Source organism: Amphibalanus amphitrite, unplaced genomic scaffold, assembly GCF_019059575.1.
Source record: "Amphibalanus amphitrite isolate SeventyFive unplaced genomic scaffold, NRLGWU_Aamphi_draft 001643F_arrow, whole genome shotgun sequence".
Lineage (NCBI taxonomy): Eukaryota > Metazoa > Arthropoda > Thecostraca > Balanomorpha > Balanidae > Amphibalanus > Amphibalanus amphitrite.
In genome coordinates this window covers 83,440-111,037 of record NW_024883136.1, presented here as the reverse complement: position 1 = coordinate 111,037, position 27,598 = coordinate 83,440, and the positions used below count along the sequence as shown (strand labels likewise).

General features: G+C 44.4%; 1 protein-coding gene across 1 annotated transcript in view; it reads right to left on the bottom strand.

Annotated features, from left to right (window-relative positions):
• The window catches only part of LOC122374343 (Ig-like and fibronectin type-III domain-containing protein 2), a gene marked incomplete at its 3' end in the record, with an annotated part of 57,245 nt that overhangs the window by 23,342 nt on the left and 6,305 nt on the right, over positions 1-27,598 (bottom strand). Inside the window, exons 2-3 of the mRNA XM_043353032.1 lie at positions 17,787-17,828; positions 590-658 (exon numbers count right to left, since the gene is read on the bottom strand). Coding sequence (XP_043208967.1) covers positions 590-644 — 55 coding nt within the window. The remainder of the gene's footprint in view (positions 1-589; positions 659-17,786; positions 17,829-27,598) is intronic.

The window sequence follows — 27,598 nt, the reverse complement described above, 5'->3', positions numbered from 1 at the left end:
CCGCGACCCGGGTCCCCTAGGGGTCGTACGGCGTCAGACAGTGTGCTCTATGTGGTCCCAGAATGCTCCCCTGAGGTACACCGCAGGCGTGGCACGTGACCGGTCGGGGGTAGGAGCACGCGTCCGCGGGGACGCTCCGCCGTATCTGTACTAACACTGGGGATAGGGCTGCTACCTGAGGGAAATACGATTGTGTTAGTGTAAATGTTTGTTTACTAGGTAGACGCAAAGTTGTTTTTCGGGATGATTTTCAGATATCTTTACATTTTTGATTTATCAACCAGCCATGCGAATAAGAGCAGCGAATTTCGTTCACGTTTACTGACAGCAATGGTAGAACCTCTTTTATCCCTGACCTCTCATGGACTTCAACCACTTCACTTGTATCATTTTCAGTGGTGATGTAACTATTTAGCCCTTCCCCAATGTCGGGACCGGGATGTGGACGCTAAGTTAGTGGTTTCATATAATCGAATACATAATTGCTGAGTGGACACTGGATACCCTGGCTGCTGGTGGCTCGGTGCAGCAAACAACATTAGGCATTTCGAGGAACAGGGCATATTGTTGTTTGACAAATAGTTCTTACCTGCTGCCATGGCAACGGCGGCCAACAAGAGAAGGCGGCCGCCCGTCGCCGCCATCTTGAAGACGTATTCTGCAACAGAGAGACAAATGCGTTACATGGGTGCGCCGCAATCATCTACAGTAGGCTTGGCAAATTAACAAACAAAAGCGTATGAAACATGGTGATTGATAAACGTTTCAATTAGCACCTAAGTGAAAAACGTAATCGTCTTCGGGTAAAAGCAAAACGTAAAACACGACCTAAGTGATCAGAAAGCTATCAATGGCATTAGAAGCTCAGTACATTTCTGAAGAACAGATTGCATACTTATTGCTTATTTTCTTTTCAGTATTTTAGTATATCCAAAGAGGAAAGCTTCCATTTCGAATGGTCTTCTTCCCTTTCCCCGGTCACCTCTCCTTGTTTTCTCCCATTTTCCCCGATCCCAGTCCAGTCACGCGCATCCGAAATCCGCGAGCGGACACTGCTATTTCGCACCCTCGACGGCGCCGCGAACAAATCTGTCCTCGGCCGTTTCAATTTCGTCTCGATGGCAGCAAGGGTGTAGAAACGATCGGATTGTCAGCCTCCGCGACAGCCGCTGCTTCCCACTGTGGCTTTCGAGAGACGTTTGCGACGCACTCACGACGCTCACGACGCTCTGGGACGATAGCGACGCAGTGCGACGCACACGACGAGGGCGACATTGCAATATATTTCATCCGAGTGGCGACGGCGAACCGGCGAGCTCGTTTCGTTGAGGATTTGTTTACAAGCTGCCTCCGCAGCAGACAGGCGGGTCGACAGAGAAAACACTCTGTGACAAAAGACAATGACAAACGGCAATGACAAACGACAATGTCAGCGGCAGCCAGTAAACGACTGAGGTTGAAACGGGCGTCTTCAGAGAGCCCCGATGAGACGAACTCTCAGAAGCGATACGGATTTGCTGGCGAAGCAGCATTGAAGGTTTGGTTTGGGCGCTGGGGGTTTCTATGGAAAGAATATGCTGACATGTTTGAGAAATGTCCTGTGTGTTAGCAGATCCTCTTCTTCTCATGCATATCGTGCTCTTTTGCACGAACCATAACTAGATAACAGCCTAAATGTTATCTATGTTATCTGTTATCTACATATGTTCTACTGTTATCTATGCACGGACATATTGCATGCGCGTACAAATGTGCTTATTTTTTCATTTGAAAGTAACGTGTGTGACAAGCTTCAGGCTCGCAAAAAAATCCTTAATTTTTGCTGTGTACTTTGTGAACTAATTAGACGTATGGTTGGCTCAGCTGTTTTGAATTTGAGCTCACCAACTCTCTTTTTCGCACCGTTTAATGATTTGAAATTTATTATGCAATGTAAGCACACAAACTAAAGGCTTCAAAGCATGTCGTTTGAACATCTGCCGTCGCTGGAATCTCAAGTTGAGGCTGCACTATTTATAATTTCTTTTTGACGCCCTTTTAGTGTCTTCCTCTTGTCAGGTTCAACTCTGCCGCACAATGCTATATATGTTGCCGCTTATTGTATTTTTGCTTCGTGCTTTTCTTCGATTTATATTAAAGTTGCTTTGAACAACAGGCAATAAACAACAGGCTTTGTCAGCTATTGCTAAACAATAAAAACTCTCTCTTTCAATTATAGCAGGATCAAAGGCCCGCGTAGAATATCATATCTCAAAGTCTGGAATTCCTCTTTCAGTGAATTATCAATACAGTAGGAAAGCAACCGTTTGGAGGAATGACAATTAAGGTTCGTTGGCATATTTATTTACAATGCAAAACAAAATTCACTCAAAAGACAATTCGATATATAAAACGCATTTTCATTACATTGGATATTGCGTACCAAATAATTCATTTAATGGTGATGCTCAAGCGCAATTGTCATTCATAGCCATGGAAATTGTAACAAACGCGTCGAAAATATCGCAGCTTTTTAATACTGCGACGCGTTCCAACAAATCAGACAAGACTTCAACCCTTATTTTGATAAAATTATACTTTCTTCAGCCTCACAACACCACACTCCCCAACCCCACCCCTCCCCGTGCCGCGCCCACCTTAGTTCCCCACCACCCCTCCCCTCCCTCCTACACCCTCCCCCTCCCCTCCCCCCTCGAGCGGGAGTCAGCTGACTGCAGTCAGTCACGAAACGTTGATCGCCCCGGGGCATTGAATTCCGATGCTGCCCCGCCCCGATCGGAAGGGACAGAAAGGCAGTGGCTGCCGACGCGTCTGGCCCCAACCCGGAGCATATACCCGCTAGCAAATGGAAAGCCATGATGACAACATAGCAGTACAAACGTGTAAGCCGAAATCTGATTTGATAAAAGCAGTTTGTTTTTTATGTTATCTCTCAGCTTAATAACAATAATATACAAACGATTATCACTCAATCATTTTATCTAAGATTAGCATGGTGTGGATAGTATCATGTTTTGTCTTTATGAATGAATGTATAGACGTGTATGCAACGCGCGATTGAATGAAACGAGCATTGTTTTTATTTGGAACGACGCAGCGCTTTTATTGACTATTTGCTGTTTGGCTAATTTGGACCGGCTTCAGTGCAATGAAAGCATTTGTCCTTACACGTCACAAAAGGCATTCCACTATTCCTACTTTCCCTTGCTTTATATGATTTCATCTATTGCCTGGCCCCGCGCGTGTTATCGATTGCCCTATTTTCCATCGATAAGAGTCAGCTGAATTGCAGTTTATTCCGCTCCAAAAGGAACCGATCCACAAACTGATTGTGGCCTGACGTTGCCAGGAACGCGCCTGTCAGTAGCAGGGATTGACTGTTCCTGGCAAAGACAGCTGTTTTCCTGTGTTTGATCAATTGATACACCTGCACCATTCAGTTGTCGACTAACAAGGAAATATGTTGTTCCTAAGCTCAGCATAAAGCGACAAAGTATAAAATCGTCACAAAACGCAGCTGTCTTGAACAATTTAAGGCCTTACCTTTTTATTGGGACTCATGTTTCGTATTTAATAGTTTGAATCGCAAAAGATTGGCGTGGCGCTAGTTTACATAAGTACTCGTATTTGTGTAATTCGGAATGCCTTTCCAAGAGACACGCCGATGGCCCATTGCCCTACCATTTTACTGAACAAACATCAAATCAACCAGTTTCTTTGCTTCCACACGTGCATCCTTTACGTCATAAAACCAGCTGCGGCCGCTGATTCGTCGACATTTCGTGACGTCATTCCAGTCACGTCCGAAAATGACAGCGATGAAATCGGTACGGCTCTCAGCCGAGTGACGTGGGGAGAATGTCAAACGGAACTTGGTCATAGACGAGACGAGAGGGGACGACCGTGTCCGCAACGTAACTGAATTGGTTTGACGATGGTGGGTGAGCTAGGGGTGGATTGGTGGAGGTTATTTGTTTTGTAGTTTGTTATCAATTCACTGTTCACGTCATTTTGCATAAAGGTCGTTATAAGAAAATATTCATACGTAGCAGTTATTTCACACAAATATCGATTTAGTGCTGCAGAAACATTAGCAAAAAGCCTAGGACAGAACACAATTTAAGAAAAAAGCAAGGACAGAAAAAAGGCCATCAGTTTACCACATACGACATGACATTTACGATATAATTATGCACACAAGGAAATAAAGACAACAGAACAGGCTACAATCCTTGACAATCCATGACATATGTTCTCTCTTTTTTCATCTCGTGCGCAAAAGGCTGGAGAGAACGCAACGCCCTTCCTAATCAGCCGGTAGAGGGTGGTCGTTATTGGTGCTAACGTTGGCCAGAGCTCCCTTCCTGGGCTGATTGGTGATTGGCTGATCGGTGATTGGTGATTTGCTGGCCGGCTGATTGGTGATTTGCTGATTACTGACATCTGATTGGTGATTGGTTGCCTTGTGACCGGTGATTGTGATCAAGCAATATTCCTAACAGAAATTCAAGAACGGCAAATGTTGCAAGAATAGACACAATAGCCAACAAGCGAATGGTCAAGTTCACAGGTTTCTAAGGAGAAACCTATTTCATCAGGAAGAAACCACTACTCAGGAAATACCCTCGGAAACTTTCTACGAATAATAATGTTTATGTTTGGTCAAATGTTGCTCCAAAGTCTACCATGGATGAAAAAAGGGTGAAGCACGCTTGGGTCTTCAGGCTGCTTGCGTTCCATGACAATAATATCATCCATCAAGCAATAACATGCTACATTTTTCTTCTTTCTCACTAGATGATGGCTAAGTGTAATTTCCTTTTTTGTGCTTGCATGTCTGGATGATATCCGTTGTCCCACATACGTTATGGCTTGCCCATAGCCATTACCGTCTGTTCCTTCCGTCATATCCTATAATTCCCGGTTCGATCCAAGCATTTCTAGCAGAATTATGCTGGCGTATCAGAACAAAAAACTCTTGTAAACGGATTTTTACGAATCACCACAATAGAGATAAACATTGAACAGCTGTTGTTCCCGCTACGCCGTTCGCTAAAATTGTCAAGGAAAGTGAGGATAGCGTGGGCAGAAGCGTCCGAAGGAAGAGAATATATCATTTCGTGCAATCGGAAGCTTTTGTTGTCTTTTGCCTTTCCACAAGCATTGCTTGTTAATAGAAAAGAATACAAGGAAAAGAATAGAATACAAAGTTAAGAGCTCAGCACAAGGTTTACAACCCTCCACTTCAATTCTATCATCTCACAAAAGATCAACTCTGAAGCCATCTTTGTAACTCATTCATTCTCTGTTGCTAACTTGGTACAGATGGGGCAAAACAGCAGCATAAACCAGAGGAAAAGAGATTTTGATGTCAGATTCGCGAGCAACCTATGTCGGCTGACAAAGTCGGTCAAGAGTACACTGTGGATTTAATCCATGAGAGGAGAATTGTGAAGTCAGGGAGCGCAAAGTCCATTTACAAACGAACACCCTCTCAAAAAGAGGTAAATACCTACGTGTTATGACTTATGACCACGTACGATTAAAAAACGTAAGGCACTGTGGGAACCATGAAACAGCATCAACAATCTGGCATGCTCTAAGCGAATCAAAATTAAGCACACGACCAATTGCCATCATTATTACCAGTAAAACAATAATAACTTCACTAATCACTTAACGAAAGCAGACACCTACATTCACTAGGTAAACTTCTTTAATAGCCGAGTGCCTCTCGCTTTTCCATTTTGTTCGGGCGCATTACCCACATCCACACTCAACTACTCAAGTGAGGCGGCATTTACATCCATACATCTCCGACCAATGCATGCAAAGTCCGGAAACCGGCTCCTCGGAATTAGGGCTATAAGAAAATCAGACGACAGAAGCCCTCGATCCTCGGCTGGAGAGCGGACAGCCATCAATATAGCCCTCGTTAGGGCAGCGCTGAGGCCACCCGAGCAAACAAATTGGATCGACTTCGGCTGGGCGACGCCACGAAAAATATCACGGGGGTGAGCGGTCGACTTTTTGCTGCTGAGGTCAGTGTGTTGGTGATCGGTGATGACTTGTGGTCTGCCGAAGAGATAGAAAATGTGCAGCAATTTCATCTGAAGTTCGTAAAATATCAAAGCATTTTCACCCTTGATTGAAGAGAAATTATTGGTTAACAAGTTGCGGCTTCGATAAAAAATAATAATCCATCAAACTCGGTCTCTCTAAAAGCAAAGCAGGTAATTAAGCAAAATATCCATTACGAACGGTTTTGCATCCGGGCTAATTTCATGTTTATTGCTAGTAAAGTAATAAATATGGGATCAATTTGCAGTTTAACAAAAAGCACGCTTCCAGCAAGGCCACCGGGCATCGATGTTCCCCACCACCCCAAATCATGATCACCGTCCGGGGCGAACGACCTCTATGAACCCAGTGACGTCACAAAACACCAGTGACGTCACTAGCACCTGTGACCGTGGCCCTGGAGCGGCGAGCCTACTGAAGGTCGGTGTCCGGCAGTCAAGGCCAGGGTCCGTCTCCGCAACCAACGGTCAACAGCCTGCAATTTACATAGATCCAACAGCCTCCAATTTACATAGGTCCAACAGCCTGAAATTTACATAGATCCAAGGCTCCTGGGTGCTTCGGTAAACCTCCCACTGCTGCTAGTGCCGTGTCCAGTGCCGTTAAAGCAGCTGTTTTCGCTGTTTTCTCACCTGTAGAAGATTGGTCTGCTCTTCCACGGCTCTCCGACTACTGCAAGTTGGCCAGTGATGGCTCCCTCTACTGTCTTGTTTGCTACCGAATACCTACAGATACCCGACCCTAGTTCGAAAGGAGCTTAAAGTTTACTGACACTCCCCGCTGGTTATCAAGTTTTCCCGCTGTCTGCTGCAACTTCTCACAACATAAACTAAGTGTCTGGCGAGTTTGGAGTTTGTCGACACCTTCTCAGTGCAGTGAATGGTGAAATGCGATATGGGAGACCACAGGAAAACTTAATCTTATACTAAGGCAATGACCGCGGGGACACAGCGGAAGACCCTCCAAATTGTCTTGTCGGCAAGCAATTGATTATTGAATGAGATTTCTGCAATGCTCCACGTCTAGTCATAGTGGCATAGGGTGCTTAAAGACGTTCTAGATTTCCTTAGAAAACCCGAAGCGATGTAAAGGTGCGCTTGGAAAGTGCGACCACCCACTAACTATAGCATGCTTGCCGGTATCCTGTAAGTACAATCAAGCCGTCTTATTTAGGAACACCTTTCTCCATCGCGAGGTCGTAAGAAAACGGATCGTGAATGCACACGTCCCGCAAGGACACGCTTTTCCCCAAAAGCCCATTCCGACAAAAACTGCACACCGGGTCAGTGGTCACGCATAACTCACGGAATTTGCTTCAATTTTGTATTCCCTCGTACTTTCACAAAATAATGGTGCCAACTGAGACACGTGGTTAATAATAATAAAGACCTAGTATACATATGTGTTTCTTTGAGAATATGCCGCACGATATTAACGGTTGGTGAATACGCTGAATATCCTTATACCCAATTACGTGAAATGACACGGCCTGGTGTATTTCATCCACGCAATTTCCATATGAATGCAGCTGCTTCAAGGAAAGGCTGCTGAGCATCACATATTTCACTTTATTCTTTTACGGAGTTATCTTGAAATGGTAATTGTCCCCAACGTGTGGCGAAGTATAGTTCCGTAGGCTACAGCTAGAACAGTAGCTACAGCTAGGAGTCGCAATCTTTGTCATCGTCATCGCCACCGTCGCCGTCATCTTCACCGCTGCGAACACAATCACCTGTCCAACAGGCATGATCCTGCATCGGTCTCTGATCCAAGCACTTTGTTTCTGATCCCATCTCAAAACGAGGATCATGACCACCTCAACTCCACAACGTTCAATTTTCCTAGCTCTCTCTTTTCTATCCTCAGATTCGCTCTGGGTCTACCAGTGGATCCACGTCTAATCCTAGCCGTTTCCCTGCACGTTTTGAACGTTCCTCGCCGATCGTCCTAAATTCCTTTTCTATAGCGCACCTTTCAGCGGTGAATGCCCTCAGCCTATCGCGAGATGGGGCTCACGAGAAGGTGACAGGGAAGCAGATGAGGTGTCGAGATCCCCTCGTCGGAGAGCGAAGAAAGGAGAGGGCAGATGTTTGTTGAAGATGTTGCAGGGCAAAGCTAACGGAAACGGTGACGAGAGGTCGTGCAGAATGGAGGTGAAGAAAAAAAAATGTAACGGATAACTGGCGATTAAATGGAGAAACGGGCCAGCTTCCACGTCATTTTAGATGCCTTTGGCACGATTTATTTTTACGCTCCAAAATAAGCTGAGCTAAATCAGCTTTATTGAGTGTTCGATAATTGTTCTTGCCAGGATGATTGTATCTGAATATAGAATGGAATGGTTAATAACTAGCATGGCAATAAATATCATACATATATAGATGAAAGAATATTACTGTTGTTAACATTGTTCAGGTCAAATTTTATCGCTCTCAAAACAACGCTCATGAACACAAGACAACACACATAAGTCATTTGAGTCCAAACATATTGAGGTTCAGCTGCTAATATCCGCTAATTTTCTCACAGCATCTCTCGGCAGCAGCCCATTTGACGGCTCTAAATGTCAGATCTGAACCAGATCGGATCACTTTTCTGGCGCTGAGAACACTTTGTCATGCATAATGAGCTACAACAGCCTCATCAATTGGAGGACGCCATTTGGAGCTTTCACTGAAGCATTAAAGTGAAGATGGTGTCATTTGTAACAGTAAGAGGCAGACGATTTCGGTGACACTTCTCGCTGAAACTTGCTATTGGTGTCATGAGTCTTACGACGGTTATGTGTAACGTCTTGATGATTTTGGCATGTCATTTTAATACGTGTCAGTCAGATCGTTTTTCATTTACGTGCATCACCAGCTGATCAATCTAGTTTTTCACACATTTGGACGTCTTTAAGCATGTTTGTCATATGGTATAAGTTTGAAGTTCCAATGTCATATTCCATATTTCTGCTCTGACACCAACGATCATATCAATATAAAGCATCGAACGCAGTCGCAGAAATCGCCCACGCCCGGATCGCGCTGAATTATTGCAATGGCAGAGGTCGTTTTCGGTAAAGTGCACAGGAGACCAATAAGACATATCTCCGGCACAGTACATTGACGCCCGTGATGGCATCTGACATCTGCCGATGGGTCCCAGGTCGTCGGGAACGATCCAGGTCTGTCTCGCCGATATCACCTTAAGAAAATAAATCACCAGTCGATAGTATAAACCATAACGGTAAGCATGAGATCGATACGTAATTGTGTATGAGGTGCAGGTTGCGAAATGGTTGGTTTTGAGTGGAATTATTTCAGTGCATGCCATGAAAATGCTTATTTCGTGCGAGGCCGGCCTCGCACAAAATGGCTTTATCGGGCGGCCCGCTGCGCGGGATTGTGTTATGACGTCACGCGCCCGACCTCGCGGGTCGGAGCGCGGCAGACTGCCTATTCGGTGACCGGTCACGGTGGTGGACGGAGCGCGCGCAGATGCAATGCTGATTGCATCGATTCAAGCTCCAACCCACGGTTCCCAACTCGCATAACAATTTCACAAGCTCTACAGATAACGCATGCGTCAATACCAAATATCATGAAATATATCGCGCACAATCGTCAAAACTGACCCTGGAAGAGTATCTCCTTCCAGTAAACTCAAGAAAAGACACTGCAAAACAGCGCAAAACTCGGATCCATCTGACCGGACGCCAGTTGCAGTGGAACTTACAACACGGCTCTGCACTTAAAAGTTTCACCAAGAGTGACCCGGTGACCCTTTGCTATTGGGTTTTGGCTCGTCTCGGGAAAAACTGAAACAAGTGTACGGGTTTATAGTGCACCTCGCGAACTTAAGTTGATATGAGTGCTCATATGTCCGCCGCGTTGAGTTTTTGGCAAGCTGAGTCCACCTCAACTTCAGCAATATTTGTTGCTTCCATTTCCTGATAACAAGTCTTATGGTCACCCCAGAGTGATTTATCGACAGTTATTATTTGCTTCTAAATTTCAGGAGGTCATCAGCTCCATTGATGCTAGCGATCCGACAAAGGTTTCTATGGCAACGACAAACAAGCTGCTCGACTGATGATGTGACTTTGATCGTGATCCTGATTAAATGGTGGCCACAAAGGAAACTTGACATAATCCATCCCCGGTTAAGCTTCCAAATCGCTGTCCAACGGCCCACGGCTGCTCTTCAATGGCTCGGAACGGTCGAGGCTATTAAATTATTTGGTTGACGGTAGGTATCTAGTGCGGCGATACTGCCGCCGTTCATTCTCGTATATCACTGCATTATAAATGCATGGCTACTTAAAATATTGATCCCGCCATGTTTAGCTGCTGAATCTCCCAGTGCAGTGGCTTCCTCAAGAGCGTGGGTCATAAACTTCACATAACAAGATAGATGGGCACAGAATAACAGTAGCGGAAATCGTCCGCATCAAAGTTAGTCGCTGTCATGCTCTACCGAAAGTTAGCGAACGCTGCGTTCCCACAAAATGTCTCAGAGTGTTTCATAAAAGAGGGTGGTAGGTTGAGGCGTTGATTTTGGCAACAAGAAGTACATCATTCAGGAGCTTCTGATAGCGGGGGCTGGAACATTTAGGAATTGTGGACGAGCCCCCGAAATGTAGAGCGTGAATTACAGACCATTCCATTGAGGGTAATACGATTGCTCATGGGTGAATGAGATAAGAAGAGTCGTTATTTTGTCCGGCGACGTGAATGGCACAGATACAATGAATGGCTGGAATTGCCAGCACCGAAATATGGCATTGGGGAAACCGGTTCCGCTTGTTGAAAGCATGAACGCCTTTTTAGCTGAAAAAATAGCTGCATTGACGAGATTTAAAAAAAGGATTTTACTATCGTTATCATTATCCGCACATCATTCAAAAAGGGTATTAAAATGTTAACAGCTATGATATAACTTGCGTTTACCGTATATGACAAGCTTACAAACTAGCACACTGCAAACCAGCATGAGTCACATCAACAAAATGGTCCCCGTTCTGTTTTATATGATAACACCACATCCGAAGCCTGGCGACTGAAACAAGCGTAACGATATGCATACAAATACAACTACGGGGTCAAAATGACGTCATAAACTCGCATCATCTAGTGATGAGGCAGTTATTCTGAGAAACCCAACCGCCGGCACCACTTGAAGTGATCCGAGACCTCACACTGAGTTTTTGTTGTCAACGGTTGGCTGTGTTTATAATAGAAGCTAACAGTTCCGGTTCCCAAGAACTTGAGGGTGTGGAAAGGAAGAAAAACAGATGTAGGATCGACATCCTCCGGGGTGCCGGTCAAAGGTCATGCGCACTTCACAAGCGCTGAAGGTGCTGCTTCTTTATTTGAATTTTTAAACGTGCCCATTGCGCTGCATACAGAACGTCGAGAGGAAAGTTGAAGCAAGAAAGGTCTTTCCTAGTTGTGTTATGTAAGGTATGCAAGATAAATATCAGACACGCTAGCCACCCTCGCAAGTAAATTGATGGTCGACTGACCCTTCTTAGAAAATAGCTGTAACATACATATCAAACTACCATCAGATGTAGTTGGACATGTAAATACCTATCTTCCCATGAAACCCCGATCGCGCACTACCTTTCCATAGCGAACGTCACTTTTCCCTCACATCGACACAACGTCTCTAGCACCTGCCCCCCATCTAGTGCTGCTCGTCTAACCGGTCTGTCTCACACCTCAGTAAGGTCATTGGCCAGCGCGATCGGTCGTCGTCCCTCGGGGGCCCTAGGCGGAAGATCACGTGATGTTCAATGTTCATTGTTCATGGCGCATGCCAAGCACCCTATTCCGGTCCGAGAGACTGGCCAGAGTCGGTGTCCGAAACATGAGGCTGTTGTACAGTCTGTCTTAAAAGTACCGCGCAAAGTGACGGTGGATCCATGAAGCCTGACCGAGAAAGGGCCTGCCTTAATTTGAAAGTTACCGACCAATTGACCTAGGGAATGGACAAGGATGCCAATTGCTTCGGTGACCCAAATTCCGCAGGCCCTTCCTCAGTCAGGCTCGATGGATCCACCGTCACTTTGCGCGGTACTTTTAAGACAGACTGTACATACCTGTCCTTGTCATGAGACACCATGGAGGTTGGGGAGAGTAGTGGCCGATGACTAATCGTTGTGAAGAGCGGAACATATTGGTGCATTTACTTTAACTAAATTTATCATTCATCATTTTCGTTATCGTTTGTAAGAAAATGATAATTGTTGTGGCATGGTTTATCTTAAACCATGCCACAACAACATGGTTTATCTTAGGCATGGTTTATCTTAGGCATGGTTTGGTTTATTTGGTTTATCTCTTTCGTGTATCTTACGGGCAGTAAACACAAGAACCTGAACTGAAAACATCGGGCCTCTTTGGTTTCAAAGTCACTGCCATGAGCTTGACTCTAAATTTAGACGTGGTCGTCAAGATTTCTCACTGATTCGGAGGCCCATTAACACAGAGAGCTCATTATTGCAGTTATATGCTCCATCGGCCAGCCTAAAACGACTCTCTCGTTCTGAGGTCAAGTAGCGAGATAGTTGAACAGAGGAACAGAATGCCCTAGAAAATCACCGACGCAGGAAAGGAACGAGCACAGGAAAAGATGAGGCGCACAGGGAAGAAAAGAGAGAGCTAAGGAAGAGATGAAATAGGGGAAATGATGGAGAGTGAGATGACTTCGCAGTTCAGCTACATTGCCAACCAAGAAATATGCCCTGACTTCCTGTTGCTAGCTCCTATAACGGTATCTATCTCTAAGGAAAGGGGTCATGGCTAAGGTAATAGGTATGTACATTTTTTAGATTTAAATCGCTGAAACACTTCATTGCCGACAAAATGGGACAATCTTGACGTGAAATGCAAAGTAGCGCTCGCCGGTATTAGTGCGCAGAATAACTGTCGCTCCATATCTGGCTTGCCTTCATTACTAGCAAAACTCCGCCGAAATGCGTGCAGTGAATTGTTGAAATGACCGTCTATCCTTATTAGGGCTTAACTCTTAGATAATTGATGGGGGGGGGGGGGGGGGTGGAGTACGCTGAAACGTTTGCCGTTACGCTTTGGCAAAAGTCAAAGCAAGAGTTTCAACTATGGATGCGACAGGCACTTGATCTACACGTGCGGCCTTGGATCTACCAGCTATATTTGGGAGGTTATGGCTGGAAAGAGATTGCATGAACTCTTTTTTTTTTAGCTAGCGCTCCAGCGACGTTGAAATGAACGCCCAACGGGTCCATAACTCCTAGTGTTATTTTTTAGAATGTTTGATGCATAGCATAGCCAAATTTGCGACCAATTTAAGGTGAGACTCAACTAAGGTATAGCCAAATGATGCGGTAATGCTGAAACGTCAATCTGTACCATGACCTGATCTGAAGTTGCCTGATCTTGAGCAACACCATACAAGGTCAAACTATTCTCAAGTTGTTGGGCATTCATCTCTCGCAATTTTCCCAGCTGCATATCAACATCATCTTTATTATACTACGTCGCTATGCTAAATTTAGAGTTGATTGTAGAACGGAGCTCGAAATAGCGCACAGAGAATGAATGGATGTTACGAGTAGTTCGGTTTATACTTTATACTCATACACACGAAGGTCAAGCAAGTTTGCAATGTAGGGTTTAAAGATCGCAGTGCTCGTCTGGACAACAGACTGTTTGGCCCAAACATTCACTAGATTGTAGGAACAGAAACTAGTTTTCGGCAAGAAAAGATCAGTGACCGACCACCATTCTTTTCGAAGGAGCTTTTAAAAGAACATAACCGGTTTTATCTTACGCAAACCCACGCATTAGAAACGAAAGTCACGATTGCTCAACATACTACCAAACAAGGGACGAAAACGGAATCAGTTTTCACTCTTGCTGATCCTCTTATCCGAGGATCATTGCAAACATTCACGTCCTTACTGTCAACCACTGGACACTTTAGCATATCCGCACGCTAAAGCCACGTCTAGCACGAATTCCTTCACGTTTACGCTCTTGTTCTAAAACAAATCTGTGCGTGAGTGCCTCCAGCGTCGCTCAGCGAACAAAGCGTTCCGCGTCGACCACCCAGCTAATAACGTCGGCGCCTACGGCCAACCAGGTGTGGCAGGCAGATGGTCGCGCCCGGAGGCACCCCCGCACGCGGCAGTCGCCTGTTGTGGTGCCTGCACCCAAGGTCAAGATCAGGGCCACTGACACAGCCCAAGGTCAATGCCGCCTCACCTGCAGGTAAGCTGCACGACGGGTTTTAGTTTGCGCAAGCTGACAACATGCTGGGTGGGGAACAGGAATTAAGGAGGGGCGGGATGGTGTGCATCCGGGGATTGGTTTGGAATGAAAATATGCTACAGCTGGTAGGGCTTACCACGTGGTAATGAATTCAACTGAGTACGAGGAAGGTACAACTCTTGTGCTGTTACGCGACCCACGATATAGATTTAGATACACCATCAGTAAAATAATGCATATTGCTTCATAAAACTTCCATAAAACTTATTCAACGCCTGCAAGGCGTTGAACATCACTTCGACAAAAAGCCGGGTATATTTCAATCTCTGATAAATGATACTGTCTAACGTCTTCATAGCCGCGCGCATAGATCTATGCGAACATAACCATCGCATCACTCGAGTCCATCTTCACACCCAAAATGGAACAGAAAGCAATCAGCAACACTGAGGATTGAATCAGCCCCTCCCATTTTTCTGGCAACCGGCGCATCGCAGCCTAACCTGCTTATTTCCGTTCATTTTGTCCGTAGAGACGAACGAATAAATTTCGGGCCATCGCTGGCTCCCCGATATATACGTGGATGCGGAATTGAAACTGGGGGCGCTCAGGCGCGTACGAGGAATCGTATCTGCATATTCGTCGAGCGCGACGGACTGAGGAGGCCAAATAGACAGGCCGGGGAGATATTGGCGGGTCGTTCCGACGGGGCGCGACGCACGCGCGCGCGAGCATTTTCGTCTTGGGGTCGTTGGGTTGGATTGAGAGGGTCGCTAAGCCAAGAAATAGGGATGCAAGTGGGCGATTTACCCCATAAAGATGACTAGCTTTCCGTATGTGGGGTGTCAACAAAATGTCATTGCAAACTGTACGTTTGTTGGGATATTTACAAGACATTTACTAACATCTACAGATATCTACAGATATCCTCTTGACGATAGCAATAAAGGGAGTGTTGAAGATTAATCAAATTATCGCAATGTAAAGTTGCACCATGAAATGAATCCTACTTTTAACCCGCGCGGGGCTGGGGGGGGGGGGTAAATTTTACCCACCCTCGCGAATTTTTGCAATAACTCAAAAACGGCGGCGCGCAGCGACGCCAAACTTTCAGTACCTTTTTTTACATCAATTTGACACGTTCCCTTAAAATATGAGCGAAATCTGTCGGAAAATTTTTGAGAAATTGACGTTTTAGTGACGTCATGTTCGCCATTTTCGCCTCAAAAACGGCAAAATTTCAAACGCCGCTAACATCTTCATTTTTAAAGGAATCAAGACGTAACAAAAAAAGGTTATACGTAATTCTACTTTGTCTATCAAATGGCTATCTCGGTTTTTTGAAAATTTTGGATTTTGGCCAAAAGTTTAAAAAAAACTGACTTTTTTGGGAAAATAATTATAAAATCCAAAATTTTGAGTGTATCGAAAAAACCGGAATATATGTCAGAGATGTGGTCTATGTGCACCTACATACCAATTTTTAGAAGAATCGGTTCAAAAATGTGGGAGTTATTAAAAATTTCATGACGTCACGACACACAAAAATTTTGAAAATGAATTTTTTGGAAGTTCTAGACCTCGTACGGAAACAAAAATAGCACCATTCGATTCGCCGTGAAAAACTGCATCAGATAGGCACCTTTTTAGGCCTTAACAACCAACTTCAAAATTTGACCTCACTTGACCTGACCTTGACCTGACCTCGACCTGAAATTCATCCAGATGTGGTCCATATCACCTATTGAGTGTGCCTATTGAATTCTATGAATAAAATGACCCATAAAACATGTGTCGCACATGACCTTTTCTATATTTTGTTTTTGGTGACCTGACCTGACCTGACCTGACCTTGACCTTGACCTCTGAATGATATTGTATGCAGCGAATATTGTCTTGGTAGCCTAAGAACACGTTTTGGGTAATCAGTCTCAGTCCATTCTTCGGCAACTAAGGTGCAAGGCCGATACTGTAGAAACTTGCAATTTGTACCCTTGACCTGACCTTGACCTTGACCTCAAGGCTCAAACTTTAAATTATGTACATGTTTTTAGTTGTTCGTGATGAGATCTTTCGATTGGCGTTTGAATTTTCCAAATCGGAGCATTAGTTCGGGAGATAACAGGGGGGTAAAATTTACCCACCCCCAGCCCCGCGCGTTCGGCTGGAGACCCCAGCCCCGCGTGGGTTAAGGTCTTTCACAAATTTATGAGAGCTTCTTTCCTTGCGACCATCGTTGCTTGTCTATACTGAGCGAGCATGCATATCGAGCACGAGCGATGGTAAAGCTAATGAGGTGCAATGAAAACAGAAACACCTCTAATATCAGTAGCAAGAAACCAAACACATTCGGCTCGCAAACTTCACAGACTGTCACGGGCAGCTATTTTCCCAGCCCTGACATCGCAGATGCCTTGACGAAACTTTGTCAAATGTAATTTAAGTTGGAAATTATACTCTGAAATTTAATTTGCCCTCTGATATGCTATTAGATAAGAAGCCTGGCTAACGTTCCAATGTGAGAGTGAGCAACTTCTAGTTACCAGCCTGAGCACATAGTTCATGTGATATTCTTAGCTTCACTCAGGACCTTTGGCGTAATATGAAGCAGCTTGCCAAAGTTTGGCACTGCATGGTTTACAAATATTTAACGTCGTTGCAGCGACACTTGCTGAAATGAGCAAAGATGTGCCTCACCTTTCCAAACACCTAACACATTCACGTTTCAATCTCAGTGGTTCTGAAAATAACTGAGACGACCTTCTTCAAAGGATAAAAGAATAGATTTTACAGATGGAACTCCGCGTTTGGAAAACATATTTGTTTTCTCATTTCAGCGATTTATTGGAAAATATTTTCATCCCTCGCGTTGGCAAATCCCACATCTATTTACCTTCCTCCTATCACTGCGCTCGTCACCAAGCCTCAGGTAGTTCAAATATTTACTCAGGAGACGAATCCGGCGCAATTTCGGCACACCCGGCGCGACCGTGACAAACCTGCCACAACTTTGACGCGATGCATCAGAGACGTGCAATAAAACAGCGCACTCTGACAGATTTCTGGGACAAGTTTGGCCAAGGCTGCCGACGCAATCGTAGAATGAGATTAAGCCTGGTCTGACGCGAAATGACACAAACTGCGGCAAAATGCTGACCTGTGGAACTTTACAGCTAAAGACCATAGGGTCGCTGAGATGGAGAACGGTGAAAATCAAATGATCGGTTAAGCGTTAATGTGTCGCATATTTCATTTGCCTTCAATATTAAAAAAAGAAGAATTTAATAAATAATCCTGGTTGAACATATGTTAATAAAGCAACAATATAAAATTTGTTAGAATATGTAACTAAATCATTTAACTCTCCCTCGTCCTCTCTGTATTGCTCTCTCATCCCCTTTCTTTCTGGTTTTTCTCTCTCATTACCCTGATCTGTCGTGTCCAATCATCATTTCCCAAACTCACCAAAGGCTGTGGTCCAAAGTATGCAGTGTGAATTGCAGACACCTGCGAAATAAAAATAAGGCTGTTAGTAATCATCCACAGTTTCCACGCCTTCAGACCTAGACTGATCATATCTCAATGATATTATCTTTCCCTTCACGACTAACCCGATGGGAATTATTCTGTCACGAATGATCTAAGCACATCGGGAATTTGAATTCATGTTCAAAGTCGTGGATCTGCTATTGAAATCTCATGGACATCTCCTTCAGCATGTATCAGCGTTACATATTCTTTGTTACCGTCATACAAAGTCATGGTTAGAAGTCACAAAAGGTAAAAAGCTAGATGACGATTTTCACTTTTGTGTTCTTTTATATTGATTGAAAGAATGATAATTATTCAATATTCAGATTGTCCTGACATTTATATAATCCCCGGAGTCATAAATGAACAAGAACAACATGAAGTAATGATAGTAAGCATTGCTAACAACACCACCTTCATATTATCTTCTCCCGAACATTGCTGCCACAGCCATCGTTCTATTCCAGCGCAGCCCAGGGTAATCTATTCATCCCATACGGACGGGTGCTAATGGTTGATAAGCATGGGTGGAGATATAGAGGTTTGGGTAGATGATGAGGGCAAGGCTGATGGAGGTTTAGTCATACGAGGATATATTCCGAAATACGATGGAGTAGAGCGAACATGACGGCTTCAGAAAAGCTCGGAAAAAGAAAGCTTCATGAAGTCAGTGTTCAGCGTTGAGCTCGTACTATGAAGAAAGATAGATGGATAGAAAGAGAAAGGGTAAGATAGATAGAGAGAGAAAGATAAAGAGAGAGGGAGAGAGAGGAGAGAGAGAGAGAGACAGAGAGAGGGGAGAGATAGAGAGAGAGAGAGAGAGAGAGAGAGAGAGAGAGAGATTGAGAGAGAGAGAGAGAGAGAGAGAGAGAGAGAGAGAGAGAGAGAGAGAGAGAGAGAGAGAGGGAATAAGGAGTGCACCCAAACGTGCACCCAAACCCAAACAAATGATCGGTCTCGAAGACAGATTGAGAGAGCAGTCACAGCATCATCAGCACACTATCAGTTCTGCAGACAGAAGAAATAGAGAGAGAGAGAGAGAGAGAGAGAGAGAGAGAGAGAGAGAGAGAGAGAGAGAGAGAGAGAGAGAGAGAGAGACAAAGAGAAAGAGAAAGAGAGAGAGGGAGAGAGGGCGGATCAGCCTGGCGAGAGCAGGGAGCAATCCGACAGGAGGAGCGCCGGCAGATGGAAGAGAGCACCAGTCGCCCCATTAGACGATGAGCCTCCACCTAATGACCCACCGTGGCTCGCATCTCCCTCCTTTCCACTCTCCGCCCCCTCCCCAGCTGCCCCTCCCCCACCCGCCCCTCATGAGCTGATGCCTCCAGGCGATTTCCTGTCAGGGTTCTTTCCTTTGTGGTGAGATCGAGCGGAGACTGTTGCTTCTTCGTGTGTGATGGGATGTGCGTGTAGGGGGAGATTTAGGGTGGCTGAAATACTGCGCGAGGTGTCGAAAAACGTGTATAGCTGTGTAGGTCATTAGTGGTGATGAGACGGATGGTTGTGACTACAGTTTATCTAGGCCAATTATACATACTAGTTTATACTAGTTTATCCTTTGGCCATTATTTAATCCTCGTTCCAAAATTTAAAAATATTAGGTACCAACAAGCATTTAGCGGGCTTAAAATAAAACGAGAGCTTCAAAATACTGGATTTTCAGCACGTGTTAATCGCCACGCCAGGAATAAACTTAACCCGATCATGAAAACCCCCTGGTCTGATCAGCTCACTGCGCAAGTTCGCCTAGAGTCACCACCATAAACGTCTTCTTGTGCCATCCGAACAGCGAGCAGCCTCCAGAGGCAAGCGATGAAACCAGAGAACACACCGTACACAGTACACAAACAGAGCTCCAGTCCCAGAGGGCATGAGTTGCACGCGTGAATGCAGCGGTTATCACCGACTGCAGAGGACTGGGGTTGTCACTGGCGCACCCATAAGTTATGGTACTTGCACAGTTTGACAGTGGAGGGTGGTTTCAGGGTGGGTGTTCTGGCGACTGGGGTGGTCTGGTGAGGAAATAGTATAGGGGGGGGGGGGGATATAATGGATGTGGAATGTTAGGATGGGATTGAATGGGATGCGTTCGGATCCCATGACATGGTATTGCGTTGGACTTTTGTTGAATGGTTAATAACAAAAGTGAGATTTTAATTTCAGCAAAGTCAAAGTCACAACCAACAATAGGCTTCGACTGTATCATAAATGTTTCTTTATGTAAGAGCAAAACCAGGATAAACAAACGCTGAAGCTTGTTATTGTAATAAATGTCGATGTAGAAAAACGGCGTAGCCATGTGACACATAGCATGACACGCAAGAAAACTGGAAACATACATAAGATCATCAGCGTGTTTTTGTAAGATGACGTCACTCAACTCAACCATGATGTCACTCGAACGAGCAAATAAACAATTTTCACGAGGTTTGCCAAGGGGCATGAGAAAATTTTACATAACTATTTGGTTGACGTCACCATCAAGATAAAAAGTGCACTGAGCACTCACTTTTAAAGTGACAGTTAAGGAAAAGGTACATCAGGATAGGCATGCAAAACACCAAATGGCATAATTTTGAAGTGAATCTGCCTTCACACTACACAGACACATGCACGGAAGCGTGCTCGTGAATGACCTTTCTAGTACGTTTAATTGAGTTAGGTAACTGAACGGTGTTCATTTTGCTCCTTTCACTAGGTAAAAAGCCTGAGCAGCATGGTAGCCAGACATGCATGGAGTTCCAAATATAACGCTCAACAGAATGTTATCACTACTATCAAATGTTGTGCAACTTAAGCACCACTTTTCGGTTGTATACATCATTTTGAACAGCGAAAGAAGGCCGGTAATTCTACGGATTATGATTTGAATGCAAATTTACGTGACTACGTATTTCGGTGCTCCTTTCTCTCAAGGTCACAGGTGGTGAGCGTACACTTCAGGTAAAAATAACAACCCCACAAATCGTTTGTTTTCTTCCACCGCACTACAATTCCAAGGAGCGGGAACATTGAGTTTAGTCCCAGAATATTCACGCAACAGGCTGAAGGGAACAGGCTGAAAAATATTGCGTGAAAATGAGGCGGAAAACAGAAGAAATGTGTTTGTAGCGAATTGACGAGTCTATAGTTATACAACTTTTATTTAGAGGATCTGAGCATTCAATAGTGTTTAGATGGTGAGTGTTTTGCTCAATTAAGATCTCATTCTATAATAGAAAAAATCACAGATATTTTTGCCTTCGCCCACATTTTGACGCGAGCCTATTAGACAGTCAGAAAACTTAGAAAATCATATTTCACCGATTAACCAAATTCGTTCACTTTGATTTCCACATTAATAGTACAATAAAACATCATCAAATCTTCTGACTTTTCGCATGTCGATCTAAGCGACTAAACAATATGTGGCGGTACAATAGAAGAAAACGAAGTCGATGCTGGCACCTCGTTAGTACGATGCACAACTCAAACACGGAAAAGTTCGGACACGGAAGCAGACAAATACTCGAACTGAAGAGCGCAATATCCGGCCACCAAAGCTAGGAGTTTGTTCGGCAAACGATCCACATCAATAAGGCTTCTCGGCCACCATCTGAAGCCGACACTAGAAGCCCCCACTGGTGCTTGAATTCCATTAACTTCAGTAATTTAGATCTTTGGCCATCTATCTTAGCGTCAAGTGGGGTGGTGTCAACTGTCAGCCGTTTGATAGTGTCAAACAGAAAAACGAGCCAAAATATATGGATTATACATTCATGCCCTCAATGAAAAGGCATGATAAAACAGTTGAGAAAGACAGGATTTCATTCAAAATGAACTATCTTCAGCATCTCCAGGCACGTGCACATTGCACATATACCCTATAACCCCGTTACTGACTTCTAGTTCATTATGAGTCTCAGTGTGCTCCGCATTATATGTGCCCGACAAGACGGCCACCTTTTGGCAACGATAAATGATAAAGATAACAACCCTATTAGCGCAGGTAATGACCCTTTATCAACGTGGTGGTTAATAAGGATCCTCTCCCATCACTATGGCTAGGAACACCTTATTACTAAACACGCAGTATTGCAAGATACGCTGCGTTACAAGATAAGCGGTATTACAGGATGAGCAGCTTCATCAAGAAATTCTTTCACGAGCCATCGGCCCAATGCCATTGACAAGTAGGCATAAATTGGCAAGATTCACCTAGCTCGATGTTTATCTGCTGTAGTAAATAAAGCAAACATCAAAGGCAAACAAAAGCAAAAATGTATGGTTGGTCGACCTACTTCTCTGACTATCGTGTAAAGCTGTCTCTATTTTAAAGGGCCTTGCGTGGGCGAAGAATGCTGTAATGACATGTGCATTGTGCATCGTGCAAGAATGCGCGGAAAACGCTCAGTTGTGAGACAGGAGCGATGACACGATTTCCACAAACTAAATCGTCACCAGTTATATTTTCCTGAATATGCAGCACGCACGCTACAACAGCTGTCATCGCAAGCGAATGGCTACTTTTGTGTCCATGGGAAGTCATTTGTGCTCTGAAGATCGGTTAATGTTTCAGCCACCGATTTTACTGTGACATCACGCATATGGTACTTTACCAAATAAGTGCTGCAGCGTCACCACAGAGCTAACCTAAGCGCAACTGCGTTGCTTTTGCTTGACAAGCACTAAATAACAAACTATCAACTATGTATATTTAGTCGACTACAGAATGATGTTCCACTTTTCACAGTCAATTATTTGCCTGGAGTGGAAGGCTGTGCCGCATCACACGGGCTGAGCTCACAAATTATAGCTTTGTCCCAATGCTCACAATCGACACGCTTAATTGCGTGATAAACGGCACAACTTAGCGCTCCGGTCAACTGATAGCTTCTGAGGAGTGGAACATCATTCTGTAGTCGACTATACAACTGCTTTCAAGTCCATTATTTGGGAAGAGCTGGCTTTAAATCATTTTAAACAATTGAGACACGTACCAGTCACAGTTTTAAGCGCTAATGCAGAGCTTTCACTTGATTCTCACTCCAATCCCTAGCAATTTCCATAACAAACAACATTTACAAAGCATCCGATCCAAACAAGCCAGGCAGCAATTTCTTTTCCCCGGAATAGCCAACGTAGGTCCTTTGGTCAACGGGCCAACTTAGAGACGGACCATTTCACTTGACAATGGCCATCAATGACCATTGGCCGCGGGTTTTGGTCCATTGGATCTGCCATTAACGTCCGCTTACCTTAGTCGGCTCAGTGCATTGCCGAGATTGCCGGAAAATCGATGGAACTACTTATGGGATATCAGATGGCAGCAAGGTAAATATAAATTGTATGCGTTTCAGGCATGAGGATGCATTTTATCTTGCAAACAGATCGACGTCGTGTGTAACGGCTAGTGATATCAATTACGGAAAATCGTGATACCGATACCAAACCAAATACCAACAATATCCATGGAAAAATACCGAAACCAAACCAACTTCGGAATATGAGCAAAATACCAACTTTTTACCGATTTTTGAGCCTCTTTTACATTAGTAAGGATTCATAATACCAACAAATACCAAATGCATTCGCCTGGAAATACCAAATACCAAGTTGGTATCAGTTTGGTATCGGTATACCAAGAAGTTGGTATCTGATTGACATCTCTAGTAACGACTAACGGCTATTAACTATCAGTGGGCGGCAGTGATTGTATTACACAACATGAAATGATACATAATGATCAAGACCCTCTGCAACTAACCTTTTCATGTAGCTACACAGTTAAGATGCAAACAATAAAAAAGAGAAGAAAAAAAACAGGAAAAACACATAAACTTCATTCACGATTGTATCACCACTTAGATTATTTCGCTGAGCTCAAGTTGATTATACGTCAGGCCGAAATCATGCCGTTCTTAATTAGCCCCGCTCCAGGTTGCTGCAAATAGACTTTCAATCAGACCTGAGCTCGGTTGGTAATGGGCTAATTAACGCAGTCGATTAATTCCAGGAAAGTGGGACCTGTAGCCGGTATTAGTATTTCGGCACCCGTCTGAATCCTCTGGTTGAGTGCACTGCAGCTGTCAGGTGGTATACAATGTCAGACAATTCCTGAAACGGGTCATCCCCTTTGCAGAGCTGGTGCATTCCTATCGCTTTGGTGGGAGCATTGCAACATGCTCAAACAATTCGAATAGTTTATTTGAAACGTTCATTTCAATTCATTTCAATGCGGTATATCGTGGAATGTCACGGCTTCAATATTTGAACAGCCAGACGAACGCATCGCACACTATAAACTATTCATAAATCACCATATGTCATTTCTGTTTCACTAGAAGTTCAGGTGAGCTAAAGGCAAGCAAGGCACAATGCACTATATAGTTGGTTTCACCCCATTTATTAACTGGCTATGCTTCCAGGAGTTGCAGCATCATAAGACTCGGAATACGCACTTGAATCGGTGTCTAGCGTACTATCAAGATGCTCAAATCCAAGGCGTCCGAATTCAAGACATCGGAATAAGACATTGTTTTTAAGGCTCTGGATGCGCGGCGGTCAATTCAAGAGCGAATATTCCAGGCATCCCATTCAAACATACTGATTCATCTTCCAAAGTATTCGTTTCAAGGTCAGGCAGGTCGACGAAGGCGCACCGAAATACACGTTCGCCGGGCCAGCGTTAACCTTGAAGGGTCACCTAGGCGAGGATCACAAGCAAAACAACGCCTAACACGCAACGGCTACTGGGGGAACAGGAAGATGAAAATGGCACGTTTCTAAGGAAAAATCAAGAGGAAATAGTGCAAATAGGATGTCCAAAAATACTGACAGAAACGGTGTCTCGAGTGAACATAATATATGGTGAAAACTAGCCATTGTTTGGTAATTAGCTATGTGCTTTGGGTAAGAAGTGTGTTTCACGTTCATAGTTCCGCAATTGTGCGGTCAATATCTCAGAAAAGATTGCATCACTCATGCATATCGCAAGCATGCCATGGTATTCTTTTAACCTAGGGCGGACTATCTTTGGGACAGACACACTTAGTAGCCCCATGATACATCCGCTGTGAGGCACCATAGCCCTTCCCTTTTCCAGGAGGCCGGTTTTGATTTCGAGCGAATGACTTAGTTTGGCCGTGGAATGGAGCGGTGAAGGACTTTTACAGCATGGTTGGAGGCATCACGACTGCAGTAAACCTACTACCGTCTTTTACTGCAGCGTTGCAGCCTGACGTGACATCATACGGGTGAAATTACGGGGACAACGAATGCCAAAATGAACCTTGTTGAAAGGAAGCAGAAGTTCGTTACTGATGCACCTATATCTGTGGTTATTAAATAAAAGATTGCAGCTTCCACTTTTTTCAATTATGTCTTCTTCGTCATCAGAAAACATGATACACCGAAGCATTATTCTTGGATGGCCTATTAGAGACGGATCCAGCTCAGAGTTTTTTTTTTGGGGGGGGGGGGCAAACCATAACAATTTATCGATTCTTTCCATGCCTCGTCCATAGGCGTAATGTTAAAACTATGCCGTTTGGGAGGGGCAAATGCCCATTTTGCCCCCCCCCCCTGGATCCGCCACTGCATTCAGGAAGTAAATTTCCTGTACTTATTGGATAATATTCCTCGCAAAAAATCAGATCGATATCATCAGAACAAACTATTTTATAAATGCTAAAAACAAATAAAAAGTAAGCGCCAATAAGGCGACTAGGGGCGTCAGCTTACACATGATCACTGTGTCAAGGACATAACAAGCACTGCTGTGACCAAGCAGGAACTCAAACTCCATCACAACACTGTGCGACTCATAGTCCGTGCCTTCGTAATCCATTGGCGCTATACGCTGGCGCCGCTCAAAGGCGATTTGGTACGGCTCGAACAATGCAAGGTCAGCTGGCAAGTTGCCAGCCAGCGAACAGGTCTCACCAGAGTCTGAGCACAAGCTGAGTTAGCGTAATCGTCAGCGTCAAATGCAGCATCCTGATATCAGAGGATGTTTGTTAGATTGTTCTCAATGAATGGTCATGTTTGTAAGCAAGCTGAATGAGTCAATGCTGAGGCTGCCTCAGCATTGACCTAATAAGCTGAGCGCACTGTTATGATTCGAATTAGGTTACTCACAGCGTATGCGATTGCAGCTGCAATCAATAATGTCCATATGATATTTTTGTAAGCGGTAAAAATACCTTATGCGTCATGATCATGAGCAATGTTGATCATTAACATTGATTATTACCAATATTCAAGCTTACAAGGACAGCTGAATGTGGAAATGCTTTGCATTTGTACGGAGGAGTCAAATTTTCGGAGATTTAAACGAATGTTTGGTAATGTTTTGGTGATTGTTTAATCATATCAATGCTTGAAATGCTTCAACATTTTCAAAAGATAGGTAAATATGAGTTAGCGCTGGTGTCAGTCAGACAGGGAATTCAGAATCTGCCGTTTTCATATTTTGCTGAAAGATGTTTTCTCCCGTCTCGGTTCAGTTTTATTGAAGGCATCAAAGCGTTAAATCAGGCAACCAATTCTCTTGTAGCGGCTGCGTTTGGCTTTTCCAATGTCCTACGGCTGCTCCTGCGTTTTCTCATCCCACAAATCCACGTTGAGGAAATCCAGGATTTGTCCAATCCCAGAAACCCAAGCTTTGATCATAGTGATCGATGATGCATCGTTGTGATGCCTTTGGGCCAAGATTCTTTTTGACAAATATCAGAAAGATAGAAGGTTTCTGCTTAATTATCCTTTATTTCGGTGGGCATTTCTGCATAAATGAAGCTGAGATTCTAATGCGCGGGGACAGGCTTCTTGGATGCTTTTAGAGCAGCGACTTTGAACGCACGTGATATTCTCGTTGCTCCAACACTGGCTGTCAATTTCACTAAAGGCCACAACCGACCGCATTACGTAAGGTCAAAGCACACACAACCGCACACCCAAGCAACCACACTAAGGTAAATGTATCCTACATGGACAAACTTAAACAGTTAACACACGCATAAATAAATCAAAGTTCCATCTCTCCAGTGATGTATGTACAACTCCTTATCACAGAAGAACAAACTTGGCCTCACACACTCAAGCTCGTTGTCAGCTCAACACCGTGTGGCTTTTGGGAGAAACTCCTCTGCCCTTTCCAACTGATATTGTTCTCACCCTACAGAATCCTCTCCCCCTGTCAGTTGCACGAGCTGCGTTTGGCGATTTCTAGTCCACCGCGATGCTGCTCTCTTGTCAGCTAGCGGAGTCCATTAATCGATCGTTGTATTGGCAGCGAAGGCATCCGTGGATCTTCGCTTCTCCGCTAAGAGCCAGGTATCGATTTTCAGTTTGATGGAACCCACGGACAGCTACCTGAGATCATGTTCGTCCGTGCGTCATTGTGGAGATGTTCGGATCTCCATCAAGTGTGCGCCAGAGTCCTTGACCTCACTCAGAAGTCTTCACCTTAACCTCATTTGCTGGTCGCGACACGACACGCAATAGCTCGTGACAATTCAGGCGGTCGAGGCATCCCGAACTCGGCAGATGCGTTTGTTTTCTTCCCGTATGCAAACATTGATGGACAATACTGATTGCTCTGTGGTGACACGGAACCTTGAAGGTCAACCCGCGATTGGCGTGTCATTGTTTATATATTTAGATGAGGGACAAAGTTAACATTAGCGGAAGCTGCTAGTGAGCATGATTGCTTGGTTTTAAAAGTTTAAGCCCACGGCACTCGCAAATGATGTCCCACTGTGCCTCGT